The following is a 14,275-nucleotide window of genomic DNA, read 5'->3' on the forward strand; positions in this document are numbered from 1 at the left end:
CCTGTGTTGCCGTGAAGCGTGCATCCTCAGCACTGATCTCTGGCCTGGTCTCTGAGACATTTCTAATTGGTTTCTGGTTGTCAAACACGCAAATTTTGTTACACTCACATCCAGAAAACTGTGTAGTAACTACAGGAAGCTTTGTGTATCAGTGTTAATATTACTGTAAGCATGGTGTTCCAGTTGGAGTTATGATTATGATGTTACTTGTTCAGATACCAGTTATGGCTTTGGTACAAATGTTGAGGAAGGAGTTTTCTGATGTGCATCCCATGTGCAATAGATTATGTCTTTCTACTTGTTAATCCAATTCTGCTGATTGACTCCAAGTGAAACAAAAGCTGGCAATACTGATTTGTTTTACTCTACAGATGCTGCCTTCTCCTTCTGCACTGGATGTGAGTAGTGCTAATGGCTAACACGTTGCTAACATGGCCTGGCTATCTGGCCAAGAAGTCATTAATGTCAGATAAAAACCCAAAGTAAACAAAGGGTGCTGGTTTTAAGTGGTGATAGACTGTCATTCTTAAATGTTATGTCTCCTCATCAAACAGAAGACACAATGGCAGAGCTTCCTTCCCTTAATTTTTAATGGTACAAACCTAAAAGTAACTTGAAAAACACACACATGACTCTAGGATTAAAACTCAGCATTACATAATTTAAGTGCAGTTATATACCTTTCTAACTGAGTGCACTTTAACATTCTGCTGGTAACCATTCGATTGGTAATGTAGTTCCCCTTGTCATTAACAAAATGTAACTGATCCTGATCTGGTTTGGGGAGGGGGGACTTAATCTTCAATATAATCAAGGCAAGAAGCTTTTGGCTCATGAAAGTAAATGTTTTCGATCCTTTGTTGTCAGATACCACGATTTTCTCTACAGCAGACTTAGATGAAACAGAAAACTGATATACTGAGCCACTGGAATTGCAGTCTTGTAATTTAGAAATATCCATTTTATCCCTTATAATTTCTTCACTAAGATTCTTCAGTCTGAATCTGATATAGGTAGGAGCCAAGACAAACAGTAAGCATTTATAATCATTCAGACCAGTTTGGATTTCACTAGAATGTAAAGCCAAAGAGTTCTTGGCTTTGTTTCACGCATCTTACAAGGATAGAAAGTGCATTTAAATTGCAGTACTCAGCATAGATGCATGTTTCTGTAACATCTGCAAGCTTTTATTTTCCACATCTTATAAAGATGTGAAAATACTTGTGCAGTACTCTCTCAATTTACCAGCTGGAGAGCTTGATGGAAGGTCCTTTAACTTTCTGGAAATAGCGTATACAAAAAACTCTCCAGTCCTTTAAGCAGGAACTAGGACGCAATGATAGCAGCGATGCCATGCATGTGCTCGTATAAAGGAAAGGGCAGGCACGCATCTGTTCTGTGGGGGGCATTGCCCTTGGAGTGCTGACATGTATTGAGAGTTTTGATCCTTCAAAACGCTTCTGAATGCACCGCAAACTTGCTGTGGTTTTAAAGAGCAAGCGCTGCAGCAGATGCTAGTATTTGCAGGACACAGCCATAAAATTACTTTTGTAATTTACTTGTGTACTTGTTCTAGAGATATTTGCCAAATAGCTAGAATAGCTTACAGTGAGTGTTCCGGTTGCATAGCGCAAAACCATGGAAAATACATTTCTTTTGTTCCAGGAGTCTTGGTTGTAAAATTATAAAAATGGTCAAAATAGGCTCTTCCTCTCATTTTTAGTATGTTATTTCCCTGCCACCCGACATGCATGTGCATGCATACCTGATTTTCTCGTGTGTATACTGAACTGATATGTCAGGAGTCCTTCTAGTAAGCAGAGTTTGCCAGAATATCATTCAGAATTTGTCTTGTCTTGCCCTGACCTCCTGCATTATATACAATCTGAGGTGGAGGGTGATGGTTTAATTGTTCTGTACCTCCAGAAAGGTCTTTTTAGGATAGCTTAGGCTATTTATGCTACCTTATATAACACTTAGCAATTTCATCCAGGAATTTCAACATTTCAACATAATATACATAACAATGAAAAAGAGAGAAGCCTTATGGTTGTAAAATCCACACTGAGAAAGCAGTACGGCAAAAACATTGTAGTACCAAGTTCTTTACAGTTGAAAGTTGTGGGAGAGTTTTAAATGTTATCTGTTGCTGAATACCTTTGAAATAGATGTATGTAATCTACAGAAAAGCAACATGGTGCTAGTTTGGAATCAGAATAGCTGGTATAACAATCAGTAACATCTAGTTTAAATGCATGTCACAAAAATACACAGTGCATATTCTTCTCTCTGTCAAAGACTGTAGTACTTCTTTCTTTGTGCAGTAGATTGTTATCTAGTTTTCTCTCTCCTGCTTCTCATAAAGAAAATGTTGGCTCTGAATTTCAACTCCCAGTCACTGAATGGAGTTCAAAGACCAAAATACTACTGACTTTTGGTACTTTAAAAAGCTGCAGCAGTCCTTTATCCGTGTAAGTGACATGGGGCACCGCAGTGTTTGCCTTGGTAGAAAGATACCTTGTGTGGAGGAAATTGTAAACCAGATAGTCTATGAAATAGCTTATAAACACATAATTATTTGAGAAGGCCATTAGTACCAGTTATTAAAGCAGCTGGCCTAAAATGCATGTTTCTAGAGTCAGGATGAAGATGACATTTGAATTTGTAGTCCATCAAAACCTGAAATTTTCAGTCACTGCCTAATGACTCTTAGCTTTTTAAAATGTTCATTGGCGTGCTTGCTCCACTCCCATATTTAAAGGTAATACTGCATATTAAATTATATTTTGAGTCAGAATTTAGTTCTTTGTTCTCTTTTTAAGGTTACCTCTGAGGAAAGCAGCTAATCAATAAATAAACAGTTTAATGGACTAGAGCAAATAATTGCATTCTGGATAATTAAATTTGGAAATGCTTTCACAAAAATCTCTCCAAATGCAAAAAGAAAAGTAATCAAAAAGAGTTTTGAAAGAATATAGATAGTCATGTATTGTCTTGTTATCTTAGAACACTGTAATTTGATAGAGAAGTAATCCAGTAGATTATAAACTAAAGAATTAATAAAGAACCTTTTAGTTACTGTACATGTTCTGCTCTGGGGATGGATAACCTTAAGATGACCTTTCCACATCTGGGGTCAAGTGCTAGCAAAAGTTGTCTTATTCTTAGCCTTCATCTGGGCTGGCATTTCTGACAGACGTGTAAACAGATGCAAGCGTTGTTGCTAATGACAGGTGATTATAAGTGGCATGGGTGCCAAGGTAATTAAACCATGCCTTGACAGGAACATTTGGTGAAATGGTATTTCAGCATTAGAAAAATTGTTGCAACACATTTTTTCCCTGCTAGGCTATAGACCTGAATATCATTCATTTTGATTCTTTGGCCATAGTATTCCAAAATCTGGTCCCCGCTTTAAGTATAAGAAGTATTCAGTGCAGGGCAATGGCAAAAATAGCTGATTGAATAGAGCAGGTACATACTGAGTGGGGGTTTGGAGCTTTGAAGTGAAGCATCTGCTTCTAAGAAGGCTTTCAGCGTATAAATAGAGTATAAAAATCCAGCATAGAGGGGTTGGAGATGTATTAGCTTACTTTATGACAAGATGAAGGTTATTGTGCCAGATTTATTAATGGCTGAATTATTGGGCTGTTCTTTGTCATATATTTTTTACTGGACAACTTAACTGCTTTTACTGCTGCAAATCGTAGTTTCTAAATCTATTTAAGATTTTTTTTCTGTGAATGTGCTTTACAGTGAAATACAGATTATTCTCAGTGTGAAAATAATGGTTGCTTTAGAAATAATATACTTTAATATTAGAACTTTTATGAACATCAGGTGATATATTCTCAGATCTTCATGGAGCAATTTCATAGTTTAAGATACTTCAAATTTCCTTTGCTGATAGTGACTAATGCTAAAGTTTCTTATTGATCTTGGAATTCCTAGCAACTCCTTATTTAAAATTAATCACCTGTGTATTGAATGAAAGCTGTGGAAAAATTTTGTTTAATCCTATAAATTAATCAAAATTGACTTAATAAAATGTGAGATATCTAGTTTAAGGATGTTTTTCCATTATTCTGTGTGAAATTCATTATAATCCTAGGATGGAAGCTAACTGTTCACACTACTGATGTTCCTTTGGTGTTTGCCTCAGCCTTGAAGCTATGAGTGTTTAATAAAGTCAGCTAAAATTCTGGACTTCCACCAAATTTGGGAGAACACTTTAATCCTGTTTATTTTTCATTCAGGGCACTCAGGATGGAAGTAAATTATTTCTCTCCACTGGTTGGTCTGGACATCACTAAAGCAGTACAAGAAACTGCTACAAACAGTAGATTGTAGCTAATAGGATCTTAATATTTGGACTGAATGCCTAGCAAAGGGTCTTGGGAATCTGTAACTCTTTTAGGTTAAAGCTGGTTCTTAGAAATGAAGTTTTAAATATGGTGAAATCAATTTTCAGTTACTTGAAGAGATTTGGTTAACTGACTTGTTAGATACCTTGCTTTCACATGCTTATGAAAAGAAGGTAAAATTGAGTTAAAGCCATTAAGATCACAATGAAATTTTCCATGTCCTCCATTGCTTCTCCCCGCCCTCTCCCCCCCCAGTCCAAGTCTCTCAGTTTTCCATCCACTGTGTCTCCTAATGAATGCGCTAGTAGAATGTTAATGTACAATTAATACATTTGTAGAATTTTAAGTCCCTGGACTGAGACAGATGCTGGCAAAAACTTGTATGGTTCAAGGAAGCTGGATTGAATGTATCTGATGAAGTCAAGTGTGGTGGTGGTCAGTGGTGTGCCTGTCAAACACAGCAGAGGTGACCGTCACAAACAGGGGTCTCTGGAAAATATAAATTAGGTATCACTTGAAAGGATTATAAAGCTGAAAAGCAGGAGGTTAACTTTGGCAGTTTTGTGTTTAGAATTTCTACGTACAGGAGCATTTCAGAAGTTTTAAAAAGTGAGGGTGTTTTCCCTTACCTTCAGCATACCAGCAGGTACGCAAATTATGCTGCCTGTTACTGTTTGCAGTTTATAAGTAAAGAAACTGTCGAAGAAAGAAAAAAATCGGGATGCCCTATAGTTAAGGGAGGTGTAATATTTGTAAAGCCTATCAGAAATAAAATCAGCATCATGTTTAGGTCCAGTATTAAGTGTGTGTGTTCATGCACATAGTCCAGTATATAACTTTTTCTAAGGGTTTTAATGTTATGTGCAATAACCTTGGAGCTGCCAGTTTGTTTTACTTCTGATGTTGCCTGCTAGTCCCTGAAGCAGATAAACTATGGATTTATTTTTTTTTTTGATCTTCCATTTGCTAGACTTTCGTTATATTGTGGTTACAGTCACAATGTCAGCACATAAAATGTTAAACATCACTGGTCTGAAAGAAGCTTCCATTGTCTTCTACTTCTGGTGCCTGGGGATTCTTTCTAGTCTTGCAGTGGTGGTTCTGTCAGTGTAATATGTCATGAAGCATTTCTCAGTAATGACAGACATTGAATATGAGTGACAGGAACTCTGACCGAGTGAAATGGGTTCAATTACCAGAGATGTAGGGTTACCTGAGATAAAACCAAATGGTCCAATTGTGCTCGGTTTTGACCCTTTGACTCCCAACTACCCAGCAGCAAAGACAAATGGCTGATTAACCATCCCCTAACCCTCCTTTTCTGTGATAAACTTGTTTGGATTTCCTTGTCTGAATAAAAATCTAAGTGTGGCATGTTTCTAAAAGGAAATATGATAGGAAAACAATGGGTACTGGTGCTAGTCATTTTCTTCCCTTACCGACACAAACCAGAAAGCTGTCATTCTATCTTGGAATGTATCTAGGACATAGTGTCCAGAAATCAATACAAGATAAATGATTGCTCTCTTAACCCCACCTTTTTTCTGCTGCAGCGGTTATGTTGCTCCTGTTCACCTGTAGCCAACCTGACGCCAGAATAAATGAGAGAACCTGCCATGAAAAGTATCTTCTTGGGGTTTTTTTTGTGTCGGAGGGGTTTTGTTGGTTGGGGGGGCAGGGGTTGCTAGTCAGCATCGAGTGCCATTTTACACTTGTTCTAGTCCAGTGCCTACAGCTCCCAGATAGAGTTATAGCAAGCTCCCTAATTAAACTGTCGCTGTCTGCCCTCACTTGACTGCCTTTACAAAGTCATTTAACTAACAGACATTCCTGACTATTAAAGCTAGGAGCAGTGTGTCTCCAGTGCTGGAGATAAAATGAATGAAATTTGTTAATCTCCACTGACACTTGATCCTAGACGTTGAACTAATGCTGTTGCACCTGAACTTTTTCTTTATTGTAATTACTTCTCATGTTATTATTTCATATAATAAATTGGAGGGAAATTTCAACAGGTATTAAATTATTCAAGTTGATTTATGGATGCTGAGTGAATATGACATTCATCTTGTGCCTTCTTCAAAAGCACATTTCAGTCGTTATTCAGAGCTGGATTCAAGGATTCTGCTAACAGAATACTGTAGTAAGAGGATGCATTTCCTTCATCTGAAAGGAATGCCATTTTTAAGTCTATAGCCTTCAGTAACGAAGATAATTTTTGCCTTTGTGATTTTATCCGCTCTTAATTTAAACAAATACATTGAATGAAAATTTAATACGTTTTCAAGTAGCACATCAAAAGAATTGCATGCCACTGGTAAAATTACAAGGGCTCAAATTAGAGAATAGAATTCAGTTCTGTTTGAAGGAACAAACATTTAAAAAAAAAAAAAAAAAAAAACCAAAAACCCAAACATTTGTAGTTTATTTTCCATTTCCTGTATTTGTTGGGTGTTCTTTTTCTGTGATTCATAGAGAGTTTAAAGCCAGAAGGGACCGTTAGATCATTTAATTTGACCTCCTGTATATCATAAGACATTGCATTTCACTTGGCTATCCCTGTATTAAGTCCAATGACTTGTCTTTGGGTTTAAATGCATCTTTCAGAATGGTGTGCATTGGTCTGAGCACAATGGGAAACTGAGAACCTACCACTTCTCTGGAATTTAATTCAATTGTTCATCAGCCTCACAATTTAAAAGTTCTGTTTTCTATTTGAATGCTTGGCTTCAATGATCTTTCAGTCTCTAGTCCTTACTATAATTTTCTCTGCTAGACAGGAAAAAACCCATTGGTGTCCATATTTTCTGTCTACAGATGTCTAAACAGCAGTCATTTCACTTGTCTCTCTCGTTTCTGAACGACTTGGCAGACTGAGATCTATAAGGATATTTGCCTCACATAGTAAGGTTGCATTCTGAGCTGCTGTCTTGCATTCCAGAAGCTGTATACACTAAATGTGATGTTAGCTCAAGGCTCTGCACCACTTTCTGTTGCATATTTTTAGGCCTGTACTTCCAGTATTGTGAAGTTTCTATGGGATGTTCGTGTTTATCATCTAAAAGTGAAGAGCAACTCAAAAAAAAAAAAAAAAATCATCTCTTTCCGCTCTTTAGGAACTCTCAGATACCTAATTATACGGTTCATTTTAAAAGCTTATACTTAACAGGTGATGATTTAGAATGCTTTTGATTCCTAGTGAACTTCAACAAGTTCATCACCATCCTCATCACTAGGTTGGGCTCCTTATTTCCAGGTCTGAGAGGTGTGTTTTGAGCATTTCTGACTTTTCTGTATAATGTACTAGTAAGTATATAAATACTAGGAGGCCCAGTTGGCCCTAGGAGCATAATTTTTCAGCATAATTTTTCTTGCAGGGTTGGAAGGAAGATGTTTTCTTAAAACACCTAAACACCATCTTTCTTCCACCCTAGAGATACTTTCCTTTACTTGCTTTTAGTAAAAGAAGTTCCAGTGCCACTAGAGCCCGACACTCCAATTTGTTGAGCTAAATCAATGGATGAGATTTCTGAACTCAGGACATTTGGGTGGTGATATAGCTTGTTAATCATAGCTGGTTAGAGATCATTTATTTTCTGTGAAAAGGTTTTTTTTTAAAAAAAGCTCAGGCTGGGTTCCTTTCCAGATAGATCAGTACTTCTACTAAAGTAGTATTACGTTGTTTCTAAGTGATACCCAAAAGCTGTAGTATAAACTTCCTTTTAGAAATTACTGTTTTTAAGCTTGCTTTTAATGGCTTCTGACATCTACTGGATGAAATAGTACTGTGATTAATTTTTAATCCTGGAGGTAGTGGATAACCATGAATTACCTGATTCACATCTTTTCTGTATGACTGGTAGTATATCTGATTTTGCTTTATGAAATTGTTCATTGTTTTCCTGCTCACAAATACTATTCCTACCACATAAAAATAGAGGTCTAGAGAACTTCTGCTGATTGCTAGGTGTTAATCTGCCCTCTGTTTTTAGGGTTTGGTCTTTACAGCTAACAGCAACCAACAAAAATACCATCTGTTTTCTTTTTGAAATAGGATTTTGGTCATATAGGATTGAATTTCTTTAAATAGATGGGTCATGACCAATTTTAATTCCGTTCGTGCCGGAAAAAGCTTGGATATGGTTCTCTCTTTCTGTTATATTTTTGCAAGAGCAATTAATACTGAAATTCAGAGTGACTCAGCAAAATCTATGTGCCTATTTACACAATAGGCAGAAGCGGAGGCCGACATCTCCAGGAAGGTCTCAAAATCTTTCACCTTGCCATAATAGTTTTTTAATTCCTCACAGCTTTTAATGCCTATGAATTTGCATCCCTGATGAAACTTCTGTGTCCTCATTGTGCCCATGGAAGCAGTGGTCTTCCAGTTGAGTCATGTGAGACTGCAAAAGTAAAGTGCAGTAAGTTTACTGGAGTATATTCAGAAATTCATACCGGTTATTATTAAAAAGAATAAATGATCAGTTTGTTTTGTCTAGTTGGTGCAAAATCTGTCTTAAGTTGCATAGAATTTACTTCTAAGCAGACCTTGTAGCCAGATCTTTAGGGCTATTCACAGAAATAGAATATTCTACAAATTAGTGTTTGCAGCACCAAGGTATTGGACACCAGTGGCAACAGCCAGAGACAGACAAAGGAGAAAAATACTTGCATGCCTATTTACAAATCTAAAGAAAATATGTATCTGCATAATTAATAATCCAAACTTCTGCACAGTAAACTTGTCTAAAACCGAGAAATATTTAATTAGCATTTGAGTATGAAAGAAAGTAGACAGTAATCTGCCAGTCATAAATTTACATTTATTTCCTTAATGTTACTGCTGTGTTGTGATAATATTCCTACCACATCCTTCCTCTGCCTCCCCTTTTCTATTTTGACCTTTTACTCATAACTTGTAACCTACAAGAATAAATTCTTTGAAAACTCATTCTTTGGTTCATATACATGCATTTTTACCCTCAAATTCCACATCATTCAACAAAATCCATATAGATGTACAACGGGCTCCAGTCCCATGCTGTTCTTACCAGTGCAGCTATCCAATAAAAATGCCTTCCACAACTGCCAGGATGAAACTTTGCAGTAAGAGAGCCACTGCATCCCACTTGGAGCATGTTTCCACACTATGCCCCGGAGCCTGACAGGCCAAAGTTAACAGCGCGGGTGTTGATCAATGGATAATACACAGTTCCATGCTTCAGTAGCACCTTATTCTAAGACAAACTTTTTCACCAGTTCAGGTCATGAATCATGCTCTGTGCCATGGGAAGTATTCAGAAGATGTAAGGAGATTATATGTGTTGAATTTTTTACTCTGTTATCTAAAGAGCAGCAGGGGTGGAGATAAACGTAGGTAGCAGCATGTTTTGGGGGAAAAAAAAGGTGACTGTTTCCTATGGTATATTCTTAAGACATCAATATGGACCAGCAAAATCATCCTTCAGTTGCTTATGTGTCAGTTATACTTTTGGAAGGGTAGTTTGCATATTGTGGTGGATTCACTATTTTGGGGTTTTGTGGGGTTTTTTTACCTGCTGGTCTTCACTTTAGTATTTTCAACAACTCTTGTATGAAGTTCAGTGTTCTAAGGCAGTTGGAATCTATTTCATGAGTATAAAAGCATGTATAGGGGCAAGTTTTTCTGTCACCTTTTAGGAGCCTGTATTTAAAACCAAACCAACCAATCAAAACAAGCGAAAAAAAAGAGCCACCCTCTGTTATTTCTTAAACTGCGTTAAAAAAATCATGCCACAAGATCTGCAAAAGAAAGCACTGCTTAATACGAGTGTCAGGAACACAGGGGATTTATTACATTACTGTACAAGGTACCGTGTATAGTCCCTTGTGTGGCTGCTTAAGTCTGCTAGTCTTTGTGTGTGTCTCAGGAGAAAGGGGTGGAACTGTGGAGTGAAATTTTTTTTGGTAGATATTTATTGCACTGAACAGCTGAATTTTTATGCAGTCTTTTAAATGGTCATCTACCTGCGAAGTTAGATGACCTTGTGGGTCTTTCACTCCATCTTTGTATAGAGAGGCTGCTGCAGTCAGGTCCATGGGTTTGAAAACACAATTTACAAAAATACCAGAAAAAGAATTTGTTAATATATTTTAGTGTTCAAGTTCTAAAAATAATTTTAAAAAAAAAGAACATCTATGATGAGGAAAAGCAAGACTTATGTAAAAGATGATAGGGAAGTGAAAAAAATGCTTCCATATTTTGTGAGAGAGTGAGCAAATCAGAAAATTCCTGAAGTAAAGCAAAAGTACAGTTAACTTACAGGACTTTGGTAGGAATACAGATGCTTCTGTTTGGGAGGGGAGTTCTTTGACCTGTGAATTCATGCCAACAGCAACATTTCAGAATAAAATCCAAAGCTAACTTCATATATTTCCTTAATGTAGTTATACATCTTCACACAAGAAGTCTTGAACCCAGAATAACCTTAGAATGCGATAAATGAAACTATCTGAATTTAAATCTCTCAGATTTCCAGTGAGTCATGCTTGTAAATATTTGCATTCAATCTTTCAGAATCATCTTCAGGACACTGATTCTATACTGTTGTTGCCAATATGGTGAGGAAGCCTTTCGGTGCTTTTATTAAGGCCCAAAAGGCCTTAATCAGCAGATCCAGGGGTAGAGTTGTGTGCACATCTCTAAAGATTAGTCTTGCATAGTCCCTATTCTAGCAGAACAGAACCCCCAAGTTATAAATAACATTATTCCTTCCCAGACTGCGTTTGTAGCTTGATGGCATCTGAAGCACAGAGTAACCCTGCGTCCAGTTTTGGCATTGGTCATGTTCCTGTCATAGTTTTTGCATGTGGAAAAGAGAACGCCAATACCGAGCAGTAAGTATATGTGAGAGTTAGTAAACGCTTGTAATATTTGCATGTAAGCTTTGACAATCATTCTATGATTTTATGGTTCTACAAAGTATCAGATGCTAACCTGTGTCTTAATAGGCAAGTTGCTTCCTATTTAATAGATTTCAAGGCTAAATATTAAAATATAAGAGTAACAGACTTTTTTTTCTGTGCTAAATCAGGATCATTACCTTCTATTGAGTGCAGTCTTCTGAATTCAGCTAAACATTTGTGCTTTTGAGGTATTGATGAAAACTGTCTTTTGTTTTAAAGAATTTTTCTTAATAGGCTTATATTAAAAGGTGTAATCCTTCGTTTAAATGCAATGTGTTCTGACTATAGCAATTGATTTTTATAATTCATCTTTTATGTACAGGGCTGGAAAGGGGAAAAATGTCTAACTAAGCTCTGTGGAAGTTATGTTTGCATTCTGTTCTGTAAATGTATATCAATAAGGTTGACTGATCTGGAACTATTTTCAAGAGATACCTGTACCCTCAGTCACAGAACATTAAGATTTCTTGTTTCTGGCACATCCTTCTTGGTTTAAATGTTATGCAACTGGGTTCTGCAGGCTTAGTTTTGTTCCCAATGAAGTCAGTGGCAAAAATTCTGTGACCCTTGGGGAAATAGATGATCTGTCATTATACAAGTTTAAACACAGAGATAAGACTGAAGGACTAGTAAACCGATGGCATAGATATCTTTTTATATAAATATCATATTATGCTAGTTCATCAAATGTGTATTTGAGAAGGATGCAAATTTTAAAATGAAGTGTAACTGTTGGGTAGAATGGCCCAGCTTTGTGAACTGAATAGATACCTCGGTACTTGGAGTAACCCAAAATACTTTTTCACTATTATAAGGTATTCTGGAAATAGGTTAATTAAATTTTACTGCATGTCAGTGCACACTTCATATTTCTAGAATGTAATGATATACATGCCTATAGTAAACTTCTGTGAAAAATACTACGAAGTGCATATTTTGGAAGCTAATTGACATAATTTTGATATTAATATTCTTTGAATTAGTAGAAAACAATCTCTACATTTCCTTGGCACATTTAGTAAGAGTGAAGTTTCACTTCACAGACTCTAAAAAAGTCACATAGTCTCAGTGAAAGCATGTGCTTTATTAGCACTTCTGTAAAGTTGAATGCATTTCATTAAGAGAATACAACTTTCTCTATGTTGTAAATATTTTCTGTATAACCATCTGGCTCGGACAGGACAGGTGAGTATTCTCCTTCACCGAGGCTTTGATCTGCATAGGTCTGCAAGCTAAACCAGATCTCTGTAACTTTGTTTTGTGGGTATCCACAAGCACACGTCATTCTGTTAATTTTAAAATTCTGTTGCTTTAAATCTGCAGCTCTCGTATTTCATCGCCGTAAATAAAGCTCCTCCTGCAAGCCAGCCAGGAAAACATATGATACCATTTGCGATTGCAGAATGCGGCATGCTGTTCTTCTGTAATTATAATGGCCTGAGCAGTGAGGGGTTGGTTAGCCTTCCTTAACAATCATTAATCTATCGAGGCTGAGTTACAGTGGCCCATCTTGGAGAACAGCAGTCCTTGGCGTGAGGCACCTTGGGCTGCGAGTTTGTTTTGAGCAAGGGATAGCCTTGTTTGTTACGTGCTGCTGCTCACTGGTCCCCCAGGAGTCAGGGAAGAGGTTTTTTCCTCGTCTTGATTGCTGCTTGCCCTCTCCTTCACTCTCTAGCTTGTCCCTTTATTTCTCCTTGTTGTGAAAGTTTCTTTCTGTGTGACTGGGAGTCTGTTTAGCAGACCATATTGCAAGTGAAGGTGCATAGTTTGTTGCCTGATTTTGGCAACGCTGGGCAGTCAGCTGGGATGTAATTAAGACTCTGAGAACAGGCTGTCTTCTCCACAGGAAGGGCATGTTAGATGTTGCTGGGATTTGGGGCTGTCAGTTTGGCCAAGGCTGGAAACTGAGAGCTAGGGACAGTGATCTTTTCTTTCATTTATAATCCCTTTATGTACAGTGTATGCACTTGGCAAAGTTTACATATAACCTAGTGGCTGGAGCTTACAAGCCAGTGTGGCTAAATTAGCATATGTTACATGTATATTTTAGTAATATTTTAAAGCAAGTGCAAATTTCCAAAGTGAATTATGCATGTATGACAGAAATAGGGTTGTGTTGCATTGGGTGTCAAATCCCACAACTTTTTGTCAAGACCATGGATTTTACATTAAAAAGGCAGAGAGACTAAACGAGGTAAAACAGTTTTAATTTTTAACAGTTTGGTCCAGCCCAAGGAACTGCTCTCTGACAGTTATAACTGACATTTGAATAATTGGATTAATTCAGAGAGGGGCAAATTTTGTATTGATGGCTGTGCTTGTTCCATATATTTTTTAACTTAGGCATGGAGCTGAACGGTTTAATTATTTAAAGGGCGCTTCGTGCAATATAAAATACTGCTATTTTGAAACTTTGGTCTAAATTGAAGGAGGAAAAATATTTGCATTATTTCATTCTTTACATTTAAAGGCTTAAGAAAAAAAATTATGAAACCTACTGTTTTGTGCTTTTTAAGACGATGTAAAGAAAACTGAGGGAGGTGGAAATTATAATTTGTGGCCCAAAGCACCAGAAATGGAGATGAGCATGACTTAGTCGACTGGATTCCAATCCCTTTTATGGGAGTGTAAACCCTCAGTAAGAATCACACTCTTCTGCAATTGCAGAATATTCAATTAATGCTGTTGCAAGACGTATCTCTTCCAGTTTTCTTAAACCAATATTAAACGCATCTTTTATTCAGACTTTTTTTTTTTTTCCCCATAAGAAATGGTTTTGCTGTGCTGAAAACCAGGGGTAGGAAGGCTAACAAATGTCAGAGACAGTTTAGAACGCTGCTTTGGTTCTGGCTGTTTACCCAGCAGGACATTGATAGTATTAACACTCAAGGAGAAAGTGTTGATTCACAGCTTACGATATTAACACCCTGTAAGTGAAGTATGAAACACGCCTGTGAAATGCCCCA

At 37.1% G+C, this 14,275-nt stretch overlaps 1 protein-coding gene across 3 annotated transcripts in view; it reads left to right on the forward strand.

Annotated features, from left to right (window-relative positions):
• The window catches only part of FTO (FTO alpha-ketoglutarate dependent dioxygenase), a 260,976-nt gene that overhangs the window by 140,535 nt on the left and 106,166 nt on the right, over nt 1-14,275 (forward strand). Inside the window, exon 10 of one of the 3 annotated variants that reach the window (XM_035893135.1) lies at nt 11,123-11,234. The exons of the other annotated variants lie outside the window; for them this stretch is intronic. Within the exon in view, the coding sequence (XP_035749028.1) occupies nt 11,123-11,135 (13 nt within the window). The 3' untranslated portion in view covers nt 11,136-11,234. Of the gene's footprint in view, nt 1-11,122; nt 11,235-14,275 lie in introns of those variants that run through there. 3 annotated transcript variants of the gene reach the window in all.

The sequence above is a fragment of the Egretta garzetta genome, unplaced genomic scaffold, assembly GCF_000687185.1.
Source record: "Egretta garzetta isolate BGI_Z169 unplaced genomic scaffold, ASM68718v1 scaffold314, whole genome shotgun sequence".
Lineage (NCBI taxonomy): Eukaryota > Metazoa > Chordata > Aves > Pelecaniformes > Ardeidae > Egretta > Egretta garzetta.